Raw genomic sequence first — 26,694 nt, 5'->3', positions numbered from 1 at the left:
TTTCTCGCGATACCCATCGAGTTTTCTGTTCGGCAGTAATTAATTGTCTTGCCCTCGTCGTTCATCATGTCTCCTCCTGTTGCTTCTGGTCGTGAGAAGGAGTCCAACTTGGCCCGACTCCTCGGTTCCGGTATGTCCTCCACTACTGTACCCATTGACACATCCGAGCATTATTTCCAATTGCCTCGGTGCTGCTCAATGCGCGAGCAAACCTCGACTGACAAGAATTGCATAGGCTCTGCTGGTATCGCTGAGCTCGCCATCTTCCATCCCGTATGCATCCCTCCGCCCGAGATCCAGGCTGCCGACAGCTCCCTCCTACGCCATGTGACACCTGCTAACACCAGTAAAGGTCGATACCATTGCGAAGCGATTGATGAGCAACCAGTCTCGTGTAAGAAGCACACCTCAAATTCCGAATCAGCCCGAGAGAATAGTCCATTGACCTGTCATGCCTCCAGGTTGCCAGTGCTAGCCAATTGAACCAAGTCATCTTCAAGGACAAGGCCAGCGCAACCGTCGGCAGGAAGTTTGTCTCCCTGTTCCCTGGCCTGGGATACGCCGCTGGCTACAAGGTCCTCCAGCGCATTTACAAGTACGGCGGTCAGCCTGTTGCGCGAGACTACCTGGGCAAGCACTATGGCGCCGACTTTGAGAATGCCTTTGGCAAAAAGACCGGCAAGGCCATTATGCACTCTACTGCCGGAAGGTATGTCTGCTATCCGAGTTCCCTGGAAATTGGGGATTCGTAAACTAGGAACTCATACTAAACTGTTTCACCTAGTCTGATCGGTATCGGCGAGATTGTCCTCCTCCCTCTCGATGTTCTTAAGATCAAGCGTCAGACAAACCCCGAGGCCTTCCGTGGCCGTGGTGTTCTGAAGATTGTGGCTGATGAGGGCTTCGGCCTGTACCGTGGCTGGGGTTGGACTGCTGCCCGTAACGCTCCCGGTTCTTTCGCGGTACGTGTTTTGCCCTGCAGCCATGAGTAGAGCGAAAATAACTGACCTATACAAGCTGTTCGGTGGTTCTGCCTTTGCCAAGGAGTACCTGTTCCACCTCGAGGACTACAACAAGGCCAGCTGGTTCCAGAACTTCATTGCCTCGATTGCTGGTGCCTCTGCCTCTCTTGTCGTCTCCGCTCCTCTCGATGTCATCAAGACCCGAATCCAGAACCGCAACTTTGACAACCCTGAGAGTGGCTTCCGAATCCTGGCCAACATGGCCAAGAACGAGGGCCCTTCCAGCTTCTTCAAGGGACTGGTTCCCAAGGTACGTCGGGCAGAGTTGCTTAAACACAACACAAGAAAACAGGCCCCTCCACTGCGGCTCGTCATGACCCGTTCAAGGCCCGTCTCCACTCTGAAATGTCAAGACGCTAATGGATCTTGTGCTGCAGCTCCTCATGACTGGCCCCAAGCTGGTCTTCTCCTTCTGGCTTGCCCAGACCTTGATTCCTGCCTTTGACGCTGCTTTCCGAAAGTAAAGCTGAAGCAAATTTGAGGAAAAAGAAAACTTGGGATTTATGTTATAGATACAAAAGCTAGAGATGATCTAGACAGGGCTTACGTATGGATGAGGGGGACGTAAAGGGAAGGGATGGGAGTTTAGAAGGGACGGGATTTATGTTGGGATGGATTTCTACGATAGACGTACCGGCATGAGGGATCGGGCCTCACTTGATCAGTGAGGCGGACGAAGGCACTCAACTCTGTATAAAATAAAGCGACTTGATTTGATTTGGCACACGTCACACACAGATCTCGTCGTGGGCCGTGACAACTGCCGTCACCAACAGATACGCAGCATGCAAGCTGGCTCGCTACAGCCGCCAGCAAGGCCATGATCCCTGCGGAATTGGGTCATGATGTATGCTATAGGCCTGGTCGCGCAAGCCGTCCCTCTGTCCGGTGGTGTGATATGCTCTGTTGTGGGCTTTTCATTCGTAGATGATGGGCCGCGCTGGGGCCGGGGTCCGGATGTGCAGAGGCGAGTGGGAAGTTAGTTTGTTTGGCGCGGCGGCTGGTTGCTCAGCAACAGAGACCCCCCGAAACAAAAATAAACCAGGCGACCAAGTTCTGCGACGGCGGCCAGACAAAGATGGAGCTATGGCATCCTCCAGCACCATTGTAAAAATCAAACTAAACAATGCATCGGGCTCCGAGGTTTTGACTTGATTTACTTTTACCCCGTCCATACCTCGCGCCTTTTATCCCTCTCATTTGCCTTTGCCTACTCTTCTTCCACTATCACCAATACTACTACCTCTCCCGCTCCCGCTACCGCTACTACTACCTACCTTAGTCCCAAGGTCCGAGACGTCTCCTCCATCCTCACCTTCATCATCGTCTCCTGCGCACCCAATCTAGCGTGGCTGCGGAGCCGTCCGCATTCTTGCCATCCAGACCTTGGACAACTTCATTCCACACACAAGACATTCGCGTCTCCCAGGAGCCAAGCATGCCATCCTCGGAGCGAGACAGGTCCCGAGAGGGAGACCTGCAGCTGAGACATCAACACTCTGCCTCTTCAGACCACTTCCGGGCGCTGATTCCAATGTAAGTTTTCTTCACTATATACCCTCATGGCTTTCTTGCGCCGGCTGACAGGAAATAGGTGGGATAGCTCTGACCCCGAGCGCTGCCCTCCACCGCTACCTCTGAACCCGGGATCGCCTCTCTCCTCGCGGGCCGGAACCTCGAGCGCCATTCAGTCTGCTCACGCTGCGCTTAGTGAGCGTGCGCGAGAGGCCGCCATGCCTCACCTCAACAGGATTAACAATGCCTCACCTACAAAGAGCAACTCGCACCGCCGTCTACAGTCTTCCTCCGTCAGGGACATCAGTCTCATGATCGAGGGTGCCAGCGGCAGCAACTCGCCTTCCAGATCACCAGAGCGACCTAGTCGACCAGAGACGCCTTCAAGGTCGCGCGAACCACCCGTGGACAACCGACCTATCGACAAGGAGCCGGTACCATCAAACCCAGGTCCCGGTCCTAGCCTGACACCTATTTTGCGACCCGCGGTTCGACGGCCACCTCCTCAAAGCATCTTGGGTGAGAACACACCTCCCCAGTCGTCTACGATGCTGGCTCTCCAGAACATGAGCTCCCTATCACCCACCAAGGAGCCCGAAAACCCTCTCTCCAACATTACAAACGGCTCATCGGCTCTGGTGAAGCACCCCCAGAACCTTGAGCAGCTCTCACACCAGATTCTCAGCCTCACCAGCATCGCCACAAATCTCCAGAAGGAGATGTCTCAGCTCAGTCGACGAAGCAGAGACAATGCTACCGACCTCCTCAGTCTCAAGGAGGCCACCAACACAAGAGATGAGGATATTCGACGGAGCCTCAGAGAGCTTCTTGGTAGTAGTCAAAGTGGTGGCAACGGCGATGGTAACCACCGACTATCTTCCCGAGACCCCTTTGGCGGATATTACCTGGACAACAAGCCACACAACTTGTCTCCCCCTGGCTCCAAGCCATTCCAGCTCCCAAGAATCCCTTCCCCCAAGAGCTTCTCCGACTCGATTGAGAGGGGATCCATTAGCACGCCCTCTCTGGCCGGATCGGAGGCGCCTGCATCTATTGCTCTCCTCGAGAGGATCATTCGGGACATGCCCACAAAGGAGGGACAGGACTCTCTTCTTACTCGCCTGCTAGAAGTATCAAACAAGCTCTCTGGAATGGCGACGTCTCAAAAGCTGGATGAGGTCATTGAGCAGGTCAGGGCTCAGTCCGAGCAGGCAATCGTGCTGGGCAACCCACTTGGAAGCCCTGATGCGAGCCGGTCTCGCAACTTGAGCTTTGGCGATGAGCCTAGCCATATGGACCTCATCCCTGGACAGGCAAGGAGTGCCGTTTCTCAACGTGTTGAACACATCATGAAGAATGAGGCCCGGAGGAACTCTGAACCCGCCAGCCAGAGAGCTAACATCGTCAATGACGATCTCATGGCCATCATCCGCTCCGTCAAGGACAGCGTTGCCCAGGGTGGCGGTCTAACTGCCGAGGTCAAGGCTCTCGTCCGGGAGCTCCGTGGTGAGGTCCTTGGCATGGGCCGGGAGATTGGCCGCAGACTGGAGCAGCAAGCCTCGCGAAGGAACGTCGACGACCATGATAGCCCAAGCAAGGATGAGGTGGCCCGAGTCATAGATGAAGGCCTTGAGCAAATGAAGGACCAGCTTAACCACGTCCTTCGGGAGCACAGGCGCCAGTCTGCGGCCTCGGTCAACACCCAGAAGAGTGCTGTTGACTATCAGGAGATCTACAATGCCATGCGAGCAGCCATCCAGGACAACGAGGCTACCCGTAACAACATGCCCGACCTCAGCCGAGATGATGTCATTGAGGCTGTCAGGGATGCCTGGGAGAACTACAAGCCTGAGATTGAGGTTCAACAGCTTGGACTTGAGCGTGACGAGGTTTTGGCTTGCCTGAAGGAAGGCCTTCGAGAGTTCGCTCCAGCCCCTGCTGCCACCAGAGACGAGGTTTTCACAGCCGTCGTCGAGGGCCTGAAGCACTTTGTTCCCCCTCAGGTTGAGCAGCCCGATGCTGCATCGAGAGAGGAGATTATCGATGCGGTCCGTGACTGCTTGGAGGAGTTCGAGTTCCCCGTGGCCCCTGGCCCCAATGAGCTCACCCGTGAGGACATGGTCGATGCCGTCAAGGAGGGTCTCCACGACCTGGATCTCACCTCGAGCCGTGCTTTGGTGCCTGCCTCTGCGGGCAACGACGATATCGCCGAGCGTCTCAGAGAGATTATGGATTTCCTCCGACACGAGTTCAAGGCGATGTCCGATGAAGCCAAGCAGAGCCGAGATACGGAGCAGGTCATCGATGCGACAAAGGACGGCTTCGAGAACCTCCGGAAAGCCATGGAGTCGTACGTTGACCGTGCCGCTGGCGTTGCAAGCCAGGAAGACTTCTTGGATGATCTGTTGAAATCCCTGGATGACTTCAAGGATGAAGTGGCCGGCCTCGTTGCAAATGCCAACCTCCAATCCCGTGAGCAACTCCAGACTGAGCTTGAAGGCCTCCGTGATGTGGTCAACTCTTCCATGGTGCCCGCTCTCCCTCCCCAACTTAACAACACGGAGGTCCTTGAGGCTCTCAACACAGGCTTCAACAACCTCCGACAGGAGATCCTCCGTCCCCGAGCCGAGACGAGCGAGATTCTTGACGCCCTCAATGATGGCCTCAACGATCTGCGAGCTGGCATGGACCGTGTCACCAACAAGCCTGCCGATTTGACCGCAAATGACGAGATCCTCGATGCCCTCAAGACTGGCCTCGACTCTGTTAGATCCGACATTGACACTCTCCGCGAGAACAGCAACGACAGAGCCATTGCTACTCTCGATGCCCCTCCACAAGCCAACGATGAGCTTCTCGATGCTCTCAAGGCTGGCCTGGGTGCTGTGCGCTCGGATATTGAGGCACTTCGCGATGGCCATGCCGAGAAGGCCCTTACGCCAGCTGAGCATACCGAGAACAAGGACAACGACGAGGTCCTCGAAGCGCTGAAGACTGGCCTTGAATCCATTCGCGCTGACATTGAGACAATTCGGGAGACTACCAAGGAGCCTGCCGCTGCCGCTCCCGTGGACAACACCACCAACGATGAGGTTATTGAGGCCCTCAAGAATGGACTTGACTCCCTGCGGGTCGACATCGAGGCTCTCCACAGCAGCCATGAGAAGGCACTCGCCCCTGTTGACAACACGACCAATGACGAGGTTATCGAAGCCCTCAAGAACGGCCTTGACGCTCTCCGGGTTGACATCGAAGCCGTGCGAGACAGCAGCGACAAGGCTGTTGCTCAGGTCGACAACCACAACACAAGCGATGAGTTCATCGAGGCCCTCAAGAACGGATTGGAGTCTCTCAGGGTCGATATTGAGGCCATCCGGGACAGCAATGAGAGAGCTGTTGCACCTGCCGCGCCTGTGGACAACACCTCCAATGACGAGGTTATCGAAGCTCTTAAGAATGGTCTCGATGCTCTCCGAGTTGACATTGAGGAGTTGCACAGCAGCCACGAGAAGGCTGTTGCCCCGGTTGACAACACCACGAACGATGAGGTCATTGAAGCCCTGAAGAACGGTCTCGATGCCATTCGCACAGACATCGAGACCCTTCAGGAGAACCACGACAAGGCCCTTGCCCCTGTTGCTGATATCAAGCCCAACGATGAGGTCCTTGATGCCCTCAAGACCGGACTGGAGTCTCTCCGCTCTGAGATTGAGTCTCTCCGTGAGACCAACGACCGCGCAGTCGCCCCCGTCGATCCTGGCTCCGACGACAAGATTCTGGATGCTCTCAAGTCTGGCTTGGAATCCGTTCGCTCAGACATTGAAGCTCTTCGAGACAACAACACTGAGCGCGCTCTCGGACCCGTCCTCAATGACCGTGAGCCGCAAGACATCCCATTGCCCCCTGACACCGTGCGTCACGATGATATCAGGAACCTTGAGGTCCTGATCACTGAGCTTCGCGTCAAGGTTGAGGCTCTGGAGCCCCAGAAGGAGGGTGTCCAGAAGGATGATCTGACTCGAATGGAGGAGATGATCCGCAATGTCCAGGATACCGTCGATGACATTGGCTCTCGTGAAATGATGTCCACGCGCGCTATCCCAACTGAGAAGAAGGAGCGCCCTGAGGCCGCCATCCTTGGTGATCCTGAGGATGCCGCTACCAAGGAGGATGTTCAAGCCATTGAGACCATCCTGCGAAACACCAAGGGAAAGCTTGATGATCTCATTGACGGTGATCAAGCCGTTCGCAAGGACCACATCGACAATGTTGAGACTCTCCTCCTCGAGACACGTGAGACTATGGGATCTATCACTACTCAGATGGAGACGGTCTCCCGCAAGGAGGAAATCACTGGTCTCGAGACTCTCATTTCTCAGATCTCCACCGGCCTTGAAGAGTTGAAGGGTCGTCTTGACAAGGAGAGCGAGAACCCTGAAAGGGTTGTCAAGGCTGATGTTGAAACTGTTGAGGCCCTCGCTCTCGAGATCAAGACCGCTCTGGACGGATACATCAACACCGATCTCGCCCTTCTTGCCCGCAAGGAGGATGTGTCAGGCCTGGAGGCTCTTGTTGCTCGCAAGGATGATGTCACCAACCTCGAAACCGTCGTCAAGGAGTTCCACGAGAAGTTGGACCTCACTGTTGAGGCCCAGACCAAGGCTATCGCAGTTCGCGACGAAGAGACCACCAATGTTGCTGAGCGGGTGAACGAGGTCAAGAACTTCCTTGAGGAGCTTCAGGGAACCATCAACATCAAGCTCGAGGAGGGAGCCTCTGGTGTTGAGGGTGTCGGCAAGCTTCTCGAGACCATGGGCGAGAAGATTGACAAGAACGAAAATGTTCACCAGGATCTCAAGGACATGCTCGACACTATCAAGAGCGAGTTCGAAGACTCCAAGGCTGTCATGGCTGGTGTCAAGATCGAGTCCAACGACAAACTTCAGGAGACCACCGAGTCCCTGGGTAACAAGATCGACGAGAAGATTGGCGAGCTCATCGCCAAGTATGAGTCTCTTTCGACCCAGCTTGATGAAAGAAGCAAGGTTAGCGAGGCTCGGGACGAGGCCGTCGAGACGGCTGTTGTCAGCTCCAAGACCGTCACAGACGAACTCAAGCTTCTCATCGATACTCTCGGCTCAACTGTCACTGATTCTCTTGAGAAGATGGAGGAGGCTTCCAAGACTGTCTTCACCAAGGTGGAGGAGCTCGTGACACGCCATGAGGAGACACACACTGAAGACAAGGCTGAGCATCAGCAAACCCGGGATCAGATCTCTCTGGCCTTGTCTGTCGTGGAGGGTCTAAAGGGCGAAGTTACTGAGGGGCAGCCCAAGATCATGGAGTCTGTCAAGGACCTCCTCCTTCTCGTCAGCGAGCACTTTGAGCACTCCAAGACATCTGTCACGGACATCCAGGAGAAGCTTGTCGAGAACAAGCCCCCGGAGATCCTCAGCACTCTCCTGCCCCCCGAGAAGTACGACAATACCGAGGTCCACGAGAAGCTCAACAACCTCGTGGAGCACATCTACAACGACTCTGAAGTCCGTGAGCGCCTTGATAGGATTATCGAGGAAAAGTACGATGACACCGAAGTCCGCGGAAAGCTGGACAAGATCATCGAGGACAAGTATGACGACGCTCAAGTTCACGAGAAGCTTACCACCATCATCGGACACAAGTACGATGATTCGGAGGTCAAGGAGAAGCTTGAGAAGATCATCGCAGACAAGTATGATGATGCTGAAGTGCGGACCAAGCTCGACAAGATTATCGAGGACAAGTACAACGATGCTGATGTCCGTGAGATGCTCAACGTGATCATTGACCAGAAGTACGACGATGCCGAGGTTCGCGAGAAGCTTGGCTTCATTCTGGATCAGGTCATTGAGAACAAGTACGATGATACGGCAGTCCGTGAGAAGATGGACTCTCTCATGGATCAAGTTATCCAGCAAAAGTACGACGACAAGGCAGTTCAGGAGAAGCTTGACTTGGTTCTGGACTCCAAGTACGACGACTCTGACGTGAAGGAGAAGCTTGGTCTCCTCATTGACCTCAAGTATGACGACGCTGAGGTGCACGAGAAGCTCGACAAGCTCGTTGACCACAGTAGCACCACTGATCAGGCCCTCACTCGTCTGGAGACTCTTGACAAGGTTCACGCCTCGGTCGTCCAGACAGCGGCTGACATCTCCGAGTTCCTCTCCGCCCAGAAGCAGCGCATTGAGCAGGCACACGAGGATCACGAGAAGACCCTCCGCGAGACTATGGCATCGGTGGAGCGCAAGCTTGCCGAGAAGGACCACGTTGAGGCGTCCGTCTCTAGCTTGCGTGAGGAGGAGGAGAGGCTTCGAAAGAGTGTCATGAGCCTGCGAACTGAGCAGGAGAGTCTCATCCGACAGAAGACTCGCCTAACGGGAGACGTCTCCTCGCTTGAGACTGCCCTTCGCGTTCGCAAGGAGGAGCTCTACGATATGGAGTCTCGTGCTGAGAACCTTGAGCGCCGCATCCTTGAAGGTGTCATGGATCACTCTCGAGTGCTTCTCATGTCGAAGGCCAACAAGAACGGCGGCGATGCTATGAGCCGCAAGCGAGTCAAGAAGCCTGCCACCGAGACCGACTCTTCTCAGCCTGCCCGCAAGTCGATGGTGAGCATTGCTCTCAACGCCAAGCGAAACCTAGCAGCTCCTGCACAGACTGGCAGTGCCCGAAGAATCGTCTCTCTCAGCCAGATCAACAACAACGTAGCATCTGGTGGTGTCAAGCGCAGCCAGAGCGTGCGAACACCAATGGGCGGTAGCAAGGCATACCGCAAGAGAAGTTTGGGTGGCCACCTCGACAAGGGTCCAGGCGACAATGATAAGGAGAATGTCGTCGGCCTTGGCGAGGCGGTCGAGGAGTTGGATGAAGCTGATGCCCGAGGTGCAGCACCAGAAGCCGAAGAGCCTGGCGCTGGAGACACGACAGTGCTGCACAACGATGAGGCCGGCGACAGTGACAACGAGACGCTGCGGAGGAGCAGCAGGGGGACGGTCGTCACCAACAGTACCGACATGTATACAGAGGGTGATGATTACAGCGAGTACAGTGACGACACAGGGAGTGAGTGGACAGAGAGCGCGGTAGGAACCGACGCGGGATCCATACAGGATCAGGGGAATGACGTGGTGGTTTACGGATCATAGGGGATGAAGGGAAAGATACGGGATGAAGGTACGACGGCGATAGAGTCAAGTTGGGATTGATACCTGGTCATGTTTCAAGGGGTTACGAGACTCTTGATGAGGCTTCACGGAGTGTTTTTGGCTGGATCGGATCAGATTGGGTCTGTTTGTTTGTTTGTTTATTCTCATTGGTAACGTCTCTGCACTTGATCATGGTCGTTTATGGCTTTGGAATGATGGTTTCGTTTAGCATTGTTAGTCATATTTCGTTGATAGGTTACGGTTAAAAGAAATGTATGAATTCAAATCAACTCTAGAGATGTTTTGCTCTTGGTGTTGTGAAGTCTGGTGCTTGTGTAGATTTCGGGGATAGGAGAGGAGGGGATGGGTTCTCCTCGACCAATTGGCCAACAGTTGTTGGCTTATCGTTTACATCTGATACCAACTAAATCCATACAGTCCTAACACATTGTGCCATTCATTTATTCGTTCCTTATTCTTAACTTGCGAAGTCGCTTCAAGTTGGTAGAGTGACTCTTTGTTCAAGTCAACAAAGGAGCCCCACTATAGATGCCCCTTGTCTTATCGGAACCCCTCCATGTTTTTGACGTCGCGTCCTCCACCATCACGACTTATACCCAAACAACACCCAATAACCACCCAATCTGTCCCTCTTACGAAGTTACCGACTCGGAGAGATACATGATGGAGCAGGGCGCACCTAGCGGGATTCTCTCCCCACCGGAGCTCACACCACTCGAGCAGGAGGTCCTGGACGAGTACGAGCGTCTAGCCGACAACATGAACAAGGTCTGATACTCTGCCCCTCCACAAGACTAGCAACTGACGCTCTTTCAACAGCTGGCTACTATCCTCGAACACCTCGCATCAAATCCCAGCACCGAGATCCTCGATAGCCTACGCGAACTCGAGCGCAAGACGAGTCTGGCGTTTACCCTTCTCAAGGCTAGCGTGTACAGCATAGTTCTACAGCAAGAGATTGACTGGGGTGATGGTTCGACGGCGCAGTGAAAAGAGAAGGCATACTTTTGGCGGAGGAGATGAGGAGAGTAGGATTGATACCCAAGCCACGACGACCAAGAACCGACCTTTATAAATACAAAAAAAAAAGAGTCATAACCGCGTCAATGTTGCACCACCATTGAGATTTTGGCACATATCCCTCTCTCTCCATTACAGGCTACAGATACAAAAAGTCGTCTCTTTTTTAAATGGTGATACACGGTTGTTTCATGGATGGGGTTTTTAATATACAGCTCCGCCATAGTACACCTTCCGCACGTCCACCAGCTTCTTTCCCCTGCCGATGGCGATCTGCTCCGGGTCGGGTTGGTTCGTGAGCGCCTGGTACGCCGCCTTGACCGAGTTCATGGGGTTCTTGGACCGCGGCATGCGCGCAGCCATGTCGTGGATGCCCGCTGCTCGACACATCTCAAAGATGCGGTGGGGGACGCGGAGTCCAAAGCCTAGGAGAGGTTCTGTTAGTGAATATGTTATTAGAAGGAAGTGCCTGAAACGTACCTGGAGGTCGGGCCATCAGCTCAACAACGGTGCCCGACACCTTGGCCGAGACGTTGCCGTAGATGGTGCGGTTCTCGTACCGGCGGACGGGCTTCATGTTGCGGATGGCCAACATCTGCGCCGTCTCCTCTGCGACACCGGGCTCGGTGGACTTTGCCATGCCGAGACCCAGACGGCCGTTGCCGTTACCGGCGATGGCCACGACTGAGGTGCTGCGGACCTTGCCCAGACGGGTCTGGTTGGCGACCCAGCGGGTGACGAGACCCTTTGTGAGCAGCGAGCGAATCTCCTTCAGGCTCATGCCCGTCAACCGCTTGATCTCCTGGTACTTGCCCGAGTCGTCCTGGCCTTGGTCCTCCGGGTCGACGGCATGCTTGTACAGGCCGTGAACGCCGGGAACCTTGCCCAGATCGGCGGCCTCGGCCGAGTGGGCCCGGTCGATACCCGCAGGTCCGTCCTCAATAAGCTCAATGCTCGAGGGTTCGACCTCACCCTGGCTACCGAAGCCGACAATCTTGTCGAGCTCCTGCTTCCAGGCCTCGTCGACAGCCTCATCAGCCTTCATGGCCTGAGCTCGTGTCATAAACTCGGGGCCCTTTGAGTTGGCGTCGGGTTCGGGACCGTCCTCCTCGATGATGTATCGCTTGGCCAGCTCCGGATCCTTCTCCATGTCCTCGAGCTCCGCCTCAGTCAGGTCTATCAGGTCCTCGCCCTGGCTCTCCTTGACGCGCCGCAGCGCCCGGATCATGGCGCGGGTGAGCTGGTCGCTCGTCTTCTTATCGGTGATGCTCCTCATCTTCTGGCCGTAGTTGTCGAGCCACTCGCTGGTGCTGGGCCACTGCACCTCCCTCGGGGTGCCCTCGATCTCGGGCTTGAGGTCGTAGCGGGGGTCGAGCACCGTGTAGTCCTCGATGTACTCGGGCTTGTAGGGGTCGTCACGTAACCGGCCCTGGATCACCATGTCTTCGGTGTCGACGGCCTTTTCACCCGCCTCGATGGCCTCCATCTGCTGCTTAGAGTAGTGTCCCTTGAGGAGGTCCTTCTCCTCGGGCGTGTACTCGGCAAAGTGCTCCTTCTTGTACTGGTCCATCTTCTCGGGCGTGCTTAGCAGTCCCAGCTCCTGCGCCGTGACATTGCGGAACCTTGACTTCCGCTTCGAACGGGGAGCAGAGCTATGGAACTGGTGGCATGGGACGGCGGGGAGGGTGGTGGTGGTTGTTCGGGACGAGGCGAGGCACCTGCCGAGGAGGGTGCGCGCCGGTCGTGCGACGCTCATGGCCGGCAGGAGTCGGCGGGCAGGCCGAGGTTCCAAGGAGGTATATCGTCTTATTCAATTCGTCGAATTGGGGAGCTTCGAGGCGGCGAGAGGACGCTCCGTATCGGCCGTGTTGAGCGCTGTCTTTCCCTCACACGAGCTCGAGGATTTTTTTGGGGACCCAGGAATACTCAATTGAGAGTTCCCCTCAAGTGGGCTAGCGTCTCGCGGCTGTAGGGACCAATCAGCGCTGGTCAATCCTCAGGTCATCCATCCCACCAAAAGGCCATGGCGATCACGAGCAGAGTCACGTGGGTATTCAAATTCAACTTCATCCCAACTTCAACTGCCTGTCTCAATTCAACGAAACAAGGCTCTTAATGATCGAATTATATGAGTAACGTCTTCAACATCTTTTTATTCAAATACCACCAATTGTTGTCCATTTCATCCAACCAATCACATCCCACCCCAACATCAGTCGACTCTGCCGCAAGTGTGAAACGTCTCAGTGTGGCTCCAGGGGCCAAAAGCCAAGCGTTAGGGGTCTTTCCACCGTCCTCACCACTCGCTGTGGGCCATTCATTGAACCAAACCAGATGTGACGCCTGCGCCGTTTCGACAATCGCGAGCCGACGTGATTCCCGTCTTTTCCCTCCCAACTCTTGAACACTTCTCTCCCTCTTCCTTCTCCTGTAGCTATACTCATTCCGTTCCTTTCTACAATATTCACTTTATTCTCTGCCGACTATTTCTCTTCTTGTTCGTGACTGGCGCACGATACAGACAACTCTCTCTGTACATAATTCCGCGACACCCTTGAGTCAAGCTCAAATCAACCACCCCCGTATCGCAGCAGCAACAACAACAACACAACAGCCCCAATGGGTCAATTCGACTGGTTCTCCTCCATCGGCGCCACTGACGAGGCTGTCGCTGTCCTCAACGATCAACCGATCCTCTTCACCATCCTCCTTGTCGTCCTCGTCGCCGTTATCCTCCAATGCGTCCTCATCTGGTATATCCACTACGCCACCATGAAGCCTGAGCAGCGCAAGGCCAAGCAGGATAAGAAGGACAAGAAGGCTGCCGCGAAGGCTGCCGCGAGGAAGAAATGAGACAACCATATATGCCATATCGCAACTGCATCATATCGACATCTTGCCACCTCACGACAGGCCCTCGTGCTTGAAAAGGATGTCACTCGGCTCATTCGACACTTATTTCTCCGTCTCGACGACACCTCATTTCACCACCACCTCAGCGCGCCTCTACCCCGGGCTTTCATCTAGCTTTATTAATTCGCCTCTATAGAGTATTTATTCTCTTATCTCAAGCTCAAATCACTCCGCCATTTTCGTCCATCCCACATGTCGCCTCTTTGATTTGACGCCTGAAAATCTTCGTCGCCCAGTCTATATCCCTTCGTTACGAAAAACCCAATGATCCGCAGCGTGGAAGTTCCTAGGGTCGTAGAATGTATTATCTGCCACCATCACCTCCGTACCTTGAGGCATCTGCTCCACGGACACCGCGGGACCCCAATCATGCCCGAGCGGCACCTCAGCAACTTGTCCTCCTAGTCCGTAGCCACTCTCAGTCCATTCCGGCAGCGTCCAAGTCACCGGATAGCCATGCGGGTTAGCCCATGGGTCGTTGCAAAACCCCACAGCCACCAAACTTGAACCCTCGCACCCGTAACTGGAATTCTCGCTCTTCACCAAGCCTGGCGAATTGTGTATTACTTCCCAATTCACACTCAGTGCTGGATGCTCCTGATCTTCTCTCTCTGCCTCGGTATTAGTGTATGCCTCTGCCATGCCCCTTTCTGACAGCATGGGGGCTAACCGCCCCTGGGTGGTGTCTTGTGAGCTTTGCACTGGCCGTGCTGGTTTCTTGGCCTGCTTTCTTTCCATTGCCGAGGGCACTTCAGTGGTTGCCAAAAGAACATCCTATGCTCGCTTTTCGATCACTTGCACGGTGTCTTCCCAATCATTGTATGCGCTTCTGGAATCGGTGCCATCCCGTTTCATATCCACCACCTTCTGTCTCAGCGCTGGGGACTCGGCATTCTTCATCCGTGCCAAACATGTCGCAATAACCGGTAGTAGCTGAGCACGATCCGATATCTTCTATTGTTTTATTAGCATGCTGGATTGTACGCTTCTTGTTGAGCTTACGCTGAGATAGGGCATATGAAAGACGCCTGGTGCCAAGTTTGTAAGGCAGTGTGTTGAAGAACCGCCCCAAACTTGGTAGCCCCTATACTTCTTCTCCGGGGCTAACATTAGCTGCTCCAGGAGAATATCCACCAGGGACAAGGACTGCAGGGTCTCCAGCACTTTCAAGCAAGCAGCTTCCTCATCTCTGTCTCTACACGGCGTAGGCTTCTTCCTCTTGTTCTTGTTGGGTGGAAAGTTGAGGCTGGACATGAAGTTGTCGATGGCTCGTTGGTCGTCTGCCTCGAGTGTAGCCAGTAGATCACTCTCCTCGGTAGTTTCTTGACAGTCTCTTCCTTTTAGTTTGCTGGTGTTCCTCCGCCTCTTTTTCGGCTTCTTGTCTGGGTCGTAGCTATCTGTGGGCGTGGAGAGACTGATTGGAAGTATCAATGTCCGAAAGGGCGATGTTCGTGCCGTCTGAGGGGCTACCAGGGCCGATGTAAGGTCTGGGTGCTGGACTGAGAAAGACAAGAGGCCTGGGAGTGTGGCTACCGAGTCCTTGTTGTGTTCAAGCTGAAGCCCCAGGCGATTCCAAACCTAGCAAACAAGATAAGCCTATGGGGGCGGTGGTGCATGGTGCCAACCATACCGGGCAATACTGGATTAGATCAATCGTCTTTTGAAGGTGTTCGTTTTCCAGTATCGGGCGGCCATTGACGGCAATGGATATCTCGATGCAGCAGGTACCCGTTCGAGCAATCCAAATATGGGCATTCTTCACCACCACTGCAAGCTCATCGATGGTCGTAATGGAGGGCAAATCGTTGGGCACGTCGACACAGAGAGACGGCGTTGCTGTAAGTTCCAGGTCCGCTTTTTTTGCGTGTACTCGAAGGGTTGGTAAGGCAAGCGCGGGTGTCATTGCTGTTGATAGAGAACTTCGACATGGCTGAAAGGTTGAGGGGAAGACATTTTGAATGGAAGGTTGGAGGGAGATAAACGGAAAGGGCACGTGAGAGCAGGGCCTCTGGATTCGATGTCGAGACTTGGAAGGTGGTGGTTTATTGGGGAGGGAGGAAAGTGCACCTTTCCTTCCTCAAAAAATGTTATTGGTCTCAGTATGAGCGCCATTGGCAGACACTGACCTAGCTGGTAAGCAGGTAGGCAGTACCTAGGGAGATGGTATGCAGGCTTGTAGCCAATTAACCGACTCTGTAAACAATGAATAGGCAATCCTGTGCATGATAACTCATTGTCGACAGTCCTAATATCAAATCCTCCAAAAGGCATGTATGTCGTTGGCCGTGAACTAGAGTCGTCAAGTCCCATAAGTCTATAGTAGAATGCGCCTCCCATAATAGCACCCGTAGATGGCATATGTACATGCTCCAGTAACTCCTTGCGATCAACAATCCAACACGAGACAGGTAGATTATTTCGCAAACCAGGGAAACCCAGACTTCTTCTTGGCCGGTTCGGCAATCCCTCCAGAGGTGCTCTCCACCTGTACACTTCGCTGGTAAATATCCTGTTTGGCTCGGTTAGCAATCCATTGTAGTACAACAGCATCAAACAAGGTCGTCTCACCTCTTCATCTGTCGGCATCCGGCAACCCAGAATCAGTTCCCTCGCTGTGTCATGCTTGGATAGATTTGGGTACGCTGTGCCCTGACTCTTCATGATCGGGAGTAGCACCTCCCCGAGCACCTCAAACTTCTTCCAGTTGATTCGGTCTCCCTCACTGCCAACAAAAGTCTTGCTCCCTTCCTCTGCCGACACCAAATCGCGCCGGTGGAGAGGGATAAAGGGGATGCGTGGAAGGGGCGAGTTCTCCCACGCCAGTCGATATGCAAAATGACTCTTCTGAGTCCCCATCAATATTCCCAGCCGCGCAAATCGCTTCTGTACCTCGGCCGGCACCAACGATCTCGTTTGGGTCAATCGATGAATGGCTGTCCCGTTAACTCCAGCGAGGACGGCTGCCAGTCCGTTATAATTATTCAACTGACGTAGCTTGAGTGCAATGTTCATAAACTTCTCCAGTATCTGCGCTCGGTGCTTAGCCTTGTCTCGCAGCAGAATCATGTTGGCAACCCATTTGGCAACGTGGTTGAAGTGGCCAATCATCCGGTTGACGTTCCTCAAGCTCTTGCATTTCTCCTTCTGCGCCGTTGACAAGCTGACATGACGCACGAAATCACGAATTCGAATCGACGAGAACATGATCCAGTCAATCCTAGTCAGCTCGTCTGCGACATCGTCGTCCGGAATATCCATAAATATGTGATAACGAAACTTGTTCATCGGCAAGTTGTCGGTGGGTTCCAGGACGGCTGCCGCTCTTTCATAATCGTCATACGTGTTAAAGTGCACCTGGCTCCCGGAACTGCTGCCACCCGTGGCCAGAGAGATCTCGGAGCTTCCCGACGGTCTTCCGTCCATGTCGGATTCCACTGTCAGCACGCTGACGCCTGATGACAGCTCGGACATCTCCTTGGATAAGATCTCGCTCGCAAGCTTGTCGCTGGTCTCATCAGAGTTTGCCCAGCCCGTATCGTCATCTTCCACCACGTTGAACTGAAGATTACGTCGCATGTGTTGTGCAGCGATTGAGAAAATCGGCTCCGTGGAAAGATGTCTGATAAACTCCTCCAGATTCCGCCTCGTCTGCGGTCGTGCAAAGTCACCGGGATACGATGATACCCACTTGGCTACGACTTCAATGATGCGCAGCTGTGTCGCCGTCTTGGAGAGATAATGTGCAGTCTTGTCGTCCCTGACCTTGTCAAGTCGGGTTAAGATGGCAGAAAAGAGTTCGCCGGGGGCAGCAAACTTGCGATATAGACAGAGGAAGACATCCGAGAAGTTACTGTCTGCTCTCGACAGCCTGGGAGCAAGAAGTCGATCGACCAATTCGTCAAATGTGACACCTGCCATCTTTGCTTGCTTTTCAAGAATATTGTCGTCTGCTCGTTGCAGTATAGGAATGTCGTCCGAGTAGCGGTATGATTCAGCGTCCGACTCCTCAACATCCAAGAAGGAATCTGTATTGGGCCTGTCCAACCGTATGCCCGGGGTCCTAAGCATGTTGCCAACTGTTTGCGCCTGACCCGGGTCTCCTAGTTCGCGTGCGGAGCCCGGGTTTGGGCTGGTCCCCTGCTGGCCAGCTCTTGGGCTGCGAGAGGCCTGTGCCCTGTAACCGTCGCTAACAGGGGGGTTTGAGAATCCCTTGAGCAAAGAAAAGTCGGAGCTTGCTCTGCTGTGCTTGCTGTGCTGGCTTATTGGGCGTCCAGTGCTGACATCTGGAGCTTCCAAGTTGGCAGCAGACTGAGCTCTTCGGCGCGATACTGTTTCACCGTTTTCTTCTGTATCAATTATTAGAATATGTTGTATACTCGATGTACTTTGCGCGTACCCCTTCGATGTGCTATAGCAGCCCTCAGAATTGTGTGTAGGCATGTTCTTGCAACATCATGGTTATCTGATGCGATCTTGTAGGTAGAAACGCAGGATTTAAAGAGTTGATGGTTTGCCATGGCCTCTGCGTTGACTTGCCACTCTGCCTCCGGAGTCTCGCATTTGCAGGCCACCAAGCTGGCTGGCAGACCAGAATTAGTTAGAGCCGCTAGGAATTCTTAGCCGGAGTTCTTTATGAGGATGCGGGAGGGTATGTATCATACCAAGCGTCTGTGGTAGTTCTCGAACAGACTCATGATTCGTAACATCGTATAGTATAAGCGCGGCGTCGACGCGAGGTACAATATGCCCGTTGATTTGCTTTGGCCATTGTATAGGTTGACTAGGATTTAATTCGAAATACTCTAGATCCAGCTCGAGCAGGGTTATGACGTGGGAGATATTGTCGACCAACATGCGAACACTAGAGGCATTGGAGATGGGTGGTCGGGATAAACCTAGGACGCGCTGGACAAATGAGGATTTGCCAACACCGGTGGAACCGATGATGGCAATGTTGAAGCCGGCTTCCATGGCTGTGTGTGATTGCGACTACAGAGCACCAGATCATGGTCAGTCCCTGAATATCCAAGCATTCTCGATTCGATCAGGTTGAACCCCTGCCCCGCGAAAGGCAGGTGGGGCGCATGTTGGAGATGTAACATACCCAGTACGACGAAGGTGTGGCGGTCAGAGACTCTCGACGAGGAGGCGGCCAGTGCTGGCTTGGGTCGTTGTCATCGCTGTCGGGAACGAAATTACTGTCCTCACCGCCGCCGTTAGAATTGGCAGGGTTGGCTGTGTCACCAGCGCCGACTTTGACACCGGGGTGAAACTGGTGTTCGAACTCCTCGTCGTCTAGCGATTGGTAGATAGAGCTCCCGTCCGAGTCGGAGTCGCCGTCCGAGGCGGCAGCGGCATTGACTGCTGGATCGTATGTCTGAAAGAAGGGGTCGTCGACGATTGAACCGACCGAGTCCCGATGGTTGGTACCGGATGGCGAAGGGTCGGAGTCGCTTTCGGCGGTCGGGTAGGAGTCGGCCGGGCTGGCTACGGGGTACGGATGAGAGGCGGACGAGGTGGCGGCAATGCCTGAAGTCGGGTGAGTATATCGTGAACCAGCATGATCGGGTCGCATGGTCGCAACTTCAGCGACTGGGCCAGGTGGTGAAGAGGAACATAGGATGGATGCCAACAGGTGGAGAGGACCGAACCCGTGGCGTCTGCGGGGAGGGAGAACTCGTGGAGAGCTAGTGGCTAAAAATTGTCGTAAAGGGGAAAGAGAGAATGAGGAAAGCAAAGCCAGCAGCGGGACAAGAAATGGAAGTTGGGGGAATAACGAGAGAAGACACTAGGGCAAAAGGCTAACGAACGAGGAGGGAGACGAGTTACTGACAAGGCTTGCACTGTGAGGTAGGGATGGATACAGGCACAGTAGGCGAGTCCAGCCAGATGGAGGGAGGACGCGCAGACGCTGGCGAGGGTAGAAGCGCTCTCCTAGCCGCGATGCTTGTGCAACCAGCAACAAAAGAAACAACGGGCAGTATGTCTCACGCAGCAACGGTGGGCAGGCAGATTGGCCTGAAAGCTCAAAATAGGTGGGTGGCACAACGACTGCTGGTGTCGATATGCGCGCTCAGCGCCAGAGGTGGACAAGACCTGAGGCTCAGGACCTTGACAACCTCAAGATGTCTTGAACTTGAAACCTGTTGCTTGAGGCTTGGTGTTAGCCCGGCCATGCTCAAGGCCACGCTCAACGCGGGCAAAGGCGCTTGCACAACGGGCGTGCATCCCGTCTGCAGGCGCGGGAGTCGTACGTACGTAAGGTACTACCTATGCTGTACAGGCGTTGCAAAGGTTATGTTTGTTGTCGCGCCGTGGGTTTGCTGCACGTCTGAGGGGCAGGCGGCTCAGGGTCAGGTCGTCAGATTCAGGAGGCGATGGGCGCTGCGATGCGCTGCAATGGGGGGCCCGGGGGCTCGGTCAGGGTGCGGAAGCGGATACCTTGGACCGAAGGGCTTCGACTGGTGAATCCAGGGACGCGTCTGAGGAATGAAGCTCAAAGCATCAAGCTCGACGTTGGCAAGTTTATTGCGCAAAATGGCACGAAGAGGGGAAGAGAACCGCGGAATCGGGACGGTCAACGTTTTGGGGGAGGGGACCTACCGACCTGGGCCGGCGCGCCGACGTTTACGTTGACGTTGGGGGGGTCAGGTTGTTTCCAGTTAAGGAAGTTGGGATCAAAGCGTCGTGCTTCTCGGCGTTGCTTCGAGGTCTGGTTTAATTTGGATGTTAAGATCAACGGCCTCCCAACCTGGCAGGGTTGAAATTGCAGCTTGAGAATCAATGGTCGCCCTCTCCTTATTGCATCTCATTCTCAGCTGCGTTTATTCGTTTATCCTCCATCTCAGTCACAAGCTCCAATCCTCTGGTTCCAGCCTGTCTGCCCATCACATTCGGATCCAATCCCAGGTGCTGCGTTGGCGCTCTCGTACCCATTGGCTGGAGCACGCATCGACCCCTGGTGCTTCTTGCCCTGGTTCAAGAAATCGATAGTTAGGAACCCAGGTAATCTATATCACGATAGGCGGATACATGGCACCACCAAGTGTGCAGTGCGCCCACGCATGGCTCTCACATGGCAACCGCTCGTATATCCCTACCTCGTCCCCCACTCTCGCTTGCACCTGCATCACCAAAGATCACGGGGATGCTATGGATGGCTCCATCCAGACTTCTTTGACGAACACCAAGATCCATTTCAGCTGTGTAACTATCCCTCTTCTACTAATCCATGAGACAGACAAGTCCCCTCTTTTATTTGTCCTCGACTCTTTTGTTCTCTTGTTGTATGTGTCAACACACTCACCCATCAAGCAATGGCTGACCCTGGTCTAGCTCTTCCTTAAAGAGTAAGCAGCTCATCCTCGGCGCCTCGGGATGATGACGACAAAGAGATCCAAGCTCCCTAGCAGGGCGCTCGTTCCAACAAAACCTTGGGGGAGACACCAAAGAAGTGCCGTGATGCCCTCTGAACCTTCTGTCCCACATGACCCAAAACCCAAGATGCGTGGATAGCACTTTGCCCGAGTCCATTCCCGGTAACACGTGGGCATGGTCCGCAACTACCTAACAAGAACCCTGTCGCCAGTCTTCCGGTTCCGATCGAGGGGTTGCACGCACGACAGTCTGCAGGTCCCCAACTGCTTTACTTCCATTGTTCACCTCTTACGAAACTTCCACGATTCCTGAGTGACGGTTAGCGGGCCGAGGCGCACCACCCTTGAGTGCAGTCTTTCCGGGCTCGAAACGCTGTCTAAAGATGAGATGCGGTACTTGATACCCAGAGAGCTCACGGAGTCTGGTCTATCGATATGTCAAGTTTGGCATGCCAGTGGCTTGGAGACGACGATCGAGGCCCCTAAACGCTCAGCTGATTAACGCAGGGCTCGACTTCTGCCTCTCTGTGTCGGCTTTTTGGCTTGTCTGGAACAGTCTTGCCCTTCACAATCGAGGGTCCTCTTCGCGTCTGGATCACTCTCATCTTTTGGTCACTTGGTTTAAGGGGCACTCGATAGCCTCTCTTCCTCCGCCCTGCGATCCTTCACAACTGCCGTGATTCTGATCCGCCAAATCTTTGAGAGGGCAACATGAAATACCGGATAACTCGGCCGGGCTTCCTCAGAGTTTTCAGTCCAGCTATCGTGGCGACTCTCATCTACGATCGTCCCCTGGTGCCCGGCTTGTCCACGATATGCTTCATTAGCGCTCTTCTGTTTTCGTATCCCTTGGTGGGGTTCCCGGCGTTGTTGTGATCCAATGACTCTTGTGTTGAGCTATCCTCGAGATGGAGCGTCGACCGCCTCTCCCGCATGAAATTCCCAGATCGTGCGATAAGCAAGCGTGTGCGATTCAGGAGTCAGGGTCCGTCCCGACGAACTTCAAGGCTTCAACCTCAACAGAGTTTAACCAACAATGCTTAGGAGCTTAGCCTGAGACTGCAGCACTAACTTCGTACGTCTTCCGCAGCCAGGACGGTAAAGGACTTAAGGCTACCTTGCGTCTTTAGCACGGGACTGCGTACTAACGTTACGTAGTAGACATACGTAGGCTTCTGAACAATATCAAAATTGTCATCACCCAGTTGCAAGGCATTCGCACCAAGGCCGTTCTCCGGCATAACCATCAAGTAACGCCCGTTTTCCACAGCCATGAGACTTCACTGCCGCCTGACAACGCCACGGGCAGTTGCCCCTTTGCCCCTTGCTGGAAGCCGCACATGTTGAGAAAATGTTCCCCTGGTTCCTGATTTGCTAGGTCGAAGGCAAATATCTTGCATCGAGAGACTTTACGCCAATGACGCGGATGCTCACAGAAACAATGTTCAACACCGGCACTATCCCCGAGTTCCCGGACGCATTCCCCGTCTGTGCCTAACCCTACGACTCAAGGTCACCAACAATGTGGCTTGGCACATTCCCAAGCTGATGCTCCCAAACCGGCAACGCACGAGCCGCCATGTGAGTCCTGTCAGTGTCATGGAGCCCTCCCGGGAGCTGTGGCGCCGCCGATTCGGGGTCGAGCAACTTAAATCACGTCCTGGCGGCACGAACTTGCCCGCAAGAGTCGATCCGTGCCAGCCTAGTGATAGACTCGCGATCAAGCATGTTCGACGATCCTCTATTTTATGGGCAAAATTGTATGCGTTACATCATGGTCAACTTTTGAAACGATAGTTGCGTATTTAACTACGGTGTCTTGGGGATTATGATTCATCATCACTCTTTCGGTGCCGACATGCGAGAACGACGTGAGCTTGAGCTTGAGGGCATTGTTCGAGCGAGAGCTAAGTGACTACATTGTTTCCTAGGAGAACACATTCAAGAATGGAATTCCGCGGAAGTGATGCCTCCGTGGGCATCAGAACCATGTCGGCTGGTTGTGATTGGACAAGTTCCGGTCATCTCAGTTCTGGCCCCGAGACTGGAATTTCACTGACATATCGACAACAACACCATGCCCGATTAGCCACGCTCAGCTGTTGGCGAGCCGGCCCACGCCCACCTCATCGTTCCGACACCCTTGCACACCTGGTTGACTCGGCCGACCTTGAGCGATGCAAACGTTGTTGCAGTGGGGACTTGACTACAATGTCTTGCCGTAGCTCTGGTTGGAGACAACTCGTCGGGTGCCTCCTCCGTGTTCCCGGAACGCTGTTCAATGATGCTGGGATCCCGTGTGTCCGCATTTGGAGACTTGAGCAATGTGAGACATGGCCATGTTGCGTCCCACAGAACCCTGACTGAAAGCATCTTCTCCGAGCAGCTGGGTCCATTGTTCGACAGGTTGCCCCAGAGAGAACTGCCGGCCCACGGCGATCAGGGACCCTCGACAATGCACACGGGCATCATGGCTACCACGCTGCCATGCCAGAATAACCTCCGGCCGGACTGCCCCACACGTTGCCGTCGGGGCACGAGCCAGTTGCGCCGTGGCTCTGCTGCGGATCGACGCCGTCCCATCATGGGCCACCAGCCGATTTCAGACTTTCCCCCTGCGGGCCAGGCCCGAAAGGCTTTTTGATGCTTTGCCAAGGAAGCATAGTCATGACCATGGGAAGATCTCGCCTCCCAAGCGAATCCGGAATACATTTATGATGCCAGACTTCCCCTGGACCACGAGGACTTGTTCCCAAGATATCCAGCACACTACTCTTTCACATTGCAAAAAACAAGGAGCACAGCATAGTCACCCTCTCTCGACACAGCTACCCTTGCCGTTCAAGGTAGTCTGGTCAACGCCACTCTCGTCGCTGCAGTCACAGTGTCATTCCATTCCTCAGGTTCCCACACCGGTATTTCTTCTGAGGCCCCCCTAAGTTGCCCAACATGACTACTACAATGCTCTATACAACGGGTGCTTCGATGGACGAGCCAACGAACAGATTTGCCAGCAAGACCAACAGCTCGGGTAAGCCCAGGCACAGGCCAAAGAGCATCCAGATTGAGCCCTTCGATCCCAATGAGCTGAGCAAGAAGCTCACCGGCCTCGCTGTTGAACAAGATGGACAGCCATTGCAACAAAACCAACTTCAGGTGCCCATGTCGGCAAATGACATGGGCGAGCCATCTCCAAGGACTATTCCGGCACAGCAACCGGCTCCAGCCACGACATCAACAGCACCCAAGTCCCACAAGGACAAGAAGAACGACAAACTGAGTACACCTACTCAGGCTGCGCCATCCCGCCGAAGCAGCATCTTTGACCACCTCCGTTTCAGGGGCTCCAACTACACTGACGAAACTGAACGGCAGGAAGAAGAAGATGCCAAGAAGAAGGTCCGCTATCGACATGTGCCACAGGTAGCGGCGCAACAGTTTGCTCGAACAACTACCGTGGAGCCTCTGGCACAAAAGGCTCAGCCCTCCCCCAAGGGGATGAGACCTGTCCCCGGGCCTCACTCCATGAACAATGGGAGCATGTCGCTGCAAGAATACAACAGGCAGTACAGACGAGCACAGAGTCTATGCAGCGGTAGACCATCGGGACCCCCTGGCCGCACAAGGCTGGAGAGTACTGCAGAGGTGGACGAGGAAAACTCGCAGCAGAAGAACCCTCGAATCTCTGTCCAGGGCTGGAACGATCTTAAGGCGGGTGAGCCAGGCCGAAGGATGAGCACTGGCAACATGTGGGGAAGAGGTGATCCCCAACTTCAAGTCCCGTTCCGCAGAGACTCAACCGCCGTCGGGGCCGTCTGCCAGAACAACCCTACCTCTGGAAGACGAGGTTCTGCCAGCTCATCGGGCTTCTCGGACGTCTCGTCGCCATTTGCGCGCGATTCTGGTCCAGCGTCGCCCTTCAAGACCGAGTTTGGCGACGCCAACTCTCCCAACCGGCGAGGATCAGACAACACCAGCACGACGGCTTCGCGAAGGAGCAGTGTTGCCAACATGGCCAATCCCCAGCGGGCTGCCGAGGTGCACCGTGTGGACTGGTCGCAGAGCGATCAGCCAGCCAAGGTTCGACGAGATTCCAAGTGGGCGGGCCTCAAGCAGCGCAAGGCCAGTGTGAACCAAAAGACCAACAACGGGGAGAAGCTTAGCCCTGCTGGTAATGTAACAGAGGTTCAGGCTCAGCCTTCAACCTCACCAAAATCACCCAAGGCTGGATTTCTGGGGCGATTCAAGCGTTAGCGAGCGAATGGACATGGGAATGGAAGAGATATGAGATGGATTATACCTGAAGAATAATATGACACCAACCAGGGACACATTGTAACATTATCATCAACTATTCAGACTCGGACCAAGAGACATTTCTTAGCCTTATGCAATTTTAAAACCACGCGCTTTCAAGGTGAAATCCAAGGGGCGAACATGTCGTCGTCCTTTTGGTCCTGCGGCGTGTAACACTGATGCCCGCTCAGCGCTTTTCCTGTGCCATTAAGCGTTCGATAAGCTTTGTATCCTCCTGTGCGAGTTGCTGGCGCAGTATGTCGCCGACATCGGCTTGAGCGTTATCGGTGTTCATGAGATGCAGTATCAGCTCCGAGTACTCGCGAATTGCATCGCCCTCCTCGCCGTCAGCGCGGCGGGCCCTGCGCAAAGCCTCCTTGCCATTCTGTATTCCTATGTCGTGGTTCCAGGTCTCTCTCCTTGGCGGTAGGCCTTTGAGCAGGGAGGCAGGAATGGCAGACTTGGTCTCGGGTGGTGGGAGGGTAGCGGCGTGGATTTGAAGGAGTTGGTCGGGCAGGTGGGGATATTTCTGGAAGAGCTGGCGTAGTTTGTCGGAGGATTCGAGAGCACGGAAGGGGTTTGAAGGGTCGAATGGTTGTCGCGGTTCTGAGGATTGCTGCTGCGGTTGGGGTTGCTCGGGTTTGGGTGCGGGCTCGGGGTCAGGAGGATGGTTCTCGCGATGTGTCTTGTTGCAAGCAACGGAGCAACTTAGGTTCGTTAGGACTCGTAATGGTTGGTATAGGGAAAAGGAAGTATACTCACTATGGGAGATAGCATCGTGGGCATTTGTACTTGGGCGGGTTTACATTGCACACGCCGCAGAGTGAAGGCTTGGGCGGTGTCGCATCAGAGCTCGCGGTAGCTTCAGCAGCATCTTGAGCTCCAGCGTCCGGCACCAAAGTCTCATTCGTAGGCTGCGCAGCCTTATCTGATTCTTCCTGAGTAGTCGACATAGTCATAAAAGAGCGCTCAACGTAAAAGCAAGATCGGGCTGAAAGTGTGATATCAACTTTTTTGCAATTAAAAGGAAAAAAAAAAGTGATAAGCCAAGCTCCCCGCGCGTCATGGCTTTCCGACCCGCGCTTCGAACAACGGAGAAAAAGAAAAGAGATGGTCCGTGCGCGACGGGGTCCCTCTCAGCCTGCCCTTGCATCATAGCACGGCAATTACTAATGCTCGGGCCTATCACGGCTTGCACGGCTACACAAGACCGAGGACGGCGGCGAAAACTTGAGAGTCCAACACCAAATCGCTCTTATTTTTTCCCTCTTAATTCTCAAAGCGGAGGCATTTTACGAATCCTTCCTATTGATATTCTGGAATTTTCACCTATAATTCGCTTCT

General features: G+C 54.3%; 6 protein-coding genes across 6 annotated transcripts; 3 read left to right on the top strand and 3 right to left on the bottom strand.

Annotated features, from left to right (window-relative positions):
• Positions 1-66: 66 nt before the first annotated feature.
• On the top strand, positions 67-1,486 carry NECHADRAFT_90257 (uncharacterized protein; the record flags this gene model as incomplete). Its single annotated transcript, XM_003054388.1, has 7 exons — positions 67-130; positions 236-273; positions 353-394; positions 462-709; positions 785-962; positions 1,018-1,272; positions 1,400-1,486. The coding sequence occupies 7 exons, from the start codon at positions 67-69 to the stop codon at positions 1,484-1,486; spliced, it is 912 nt and encodes a 303-aa protein (XP_003054434.1).
• A 974-nt stretch (positions 1,487-2,460) lies between these two features.
• On the top strand, positions 2,461-9,724 carry NECHADRAFT_32130 (uncharacterized protein; the record flags this gene model as incomplete). The annotated part of the gene is made up of 3 exons (XM_003054387.1): positions 2,461-2,558; positions 2,617-8,419; positions 8,492-9,724. 3 exons carry the CDS (start codon positions 2,461-2,463, stop codon positions 9,722-9,724), a joined length of 7,134 nt encoding a protein of 2,377 aa, XP_003054433.1.
• A 1,245-nt stretch (positions 9,725-10,969) lies between these two features.
• On the bottom strand, positions 10,970-12,521 carry NECHADRAFT_32108 (uncharacterized protein; the record flags this gene model as incomplete). The annotated part of the gene is made up of 2 exons (XM_003053666.1): positions 10,970-11,190; positions 11,246-12,521. The coding sequence occupies 2 exons, from the start codon at positions 12,519-12,521 to the stop codon at positions 10,970-10,972; spliced, it is 1,497 nt and encodes a 498-aa protein (XP_003053712.1).
• A 3,570-nt stretch (positions 12,522-16,091) lies between these two features.
• NECHADRAFT_31776 (uncharacterized protein) lies at positions 16,092-19,253 on the bottom strand (the record flags this gene model as incomplete). The annotated part of the gene is made up of 6 exons (XM_003053665.1): positions 16,092-16,187; positions 16,247-18,024; positions 18,075-18,284; positions 18,340-18,667; positions 18,783-18,840; positions 18,964-19,253. The coding sequence occupies 6 exons, from the start codon at positions 19,251-19,253 to the stop codon at positions 16,092-16,094; spliced, it is 2,760 nt and encodes a 919-aa protein (XP_003053711.1).
• Positions 19,254-24,003: 4,750 nt separating this feature from the next.
• On the top strand, positions 24,004-25,308 carry NECHADRAFT_75135 (uncharacterized protein; the record flags this gene model as incomplete). The annotated part of the gene is made up of 1 exon (XM_003054386.1): positions 24,004-25,308. The coding sequence occupies one exon, from the start codon at positions 24,004-24,006 to the stop codon at positions 25,306-25,308; it is 1,305 nt and encodes a 434-aa protein (XP_003054432.1).
• Positions 25,309-25,537: 229 nt separating this feature from the next.
• NECHADRAFT_75134 (uncharacterized protein) lies at positions 25,538-26,303 on the bottom strand (the record flags this gene model as incomplete). The annotated part of the gene is made up of 2 exons (XM_003053664.1): positions 25,538-26,111; positions 26,143-26,303. The coding sequence occupies 2 exons, from the start codon at positions 26,301-26,303 to the stop codon at positions 25,538-25,540; spliced, it is 735 nt and encodes a 244-aa protein (XP_003053710.1).
• Positions 26,304-26,694: the final 391 nt, after the last annotated feature.

Source organism: Fusarium vanettenii, assembly GCF_000151355.1.
Source record: "Fusarium vanettenii 77-13-4 chromosome 1 genomic scaffold NECHAsca_1_chr1_3_0, whole genome shotgun sequence".
Classification (NCBI taxonomy): Eukaryota; Fungi; Ascomycota; class Sordariomycetes; order Hypocreales; family Nectriaceae; genus Fusarium; species Fusarium vanettenii.
This window is presented reverse-complemented; position numbering and strand designations above follow the sequence as displayed.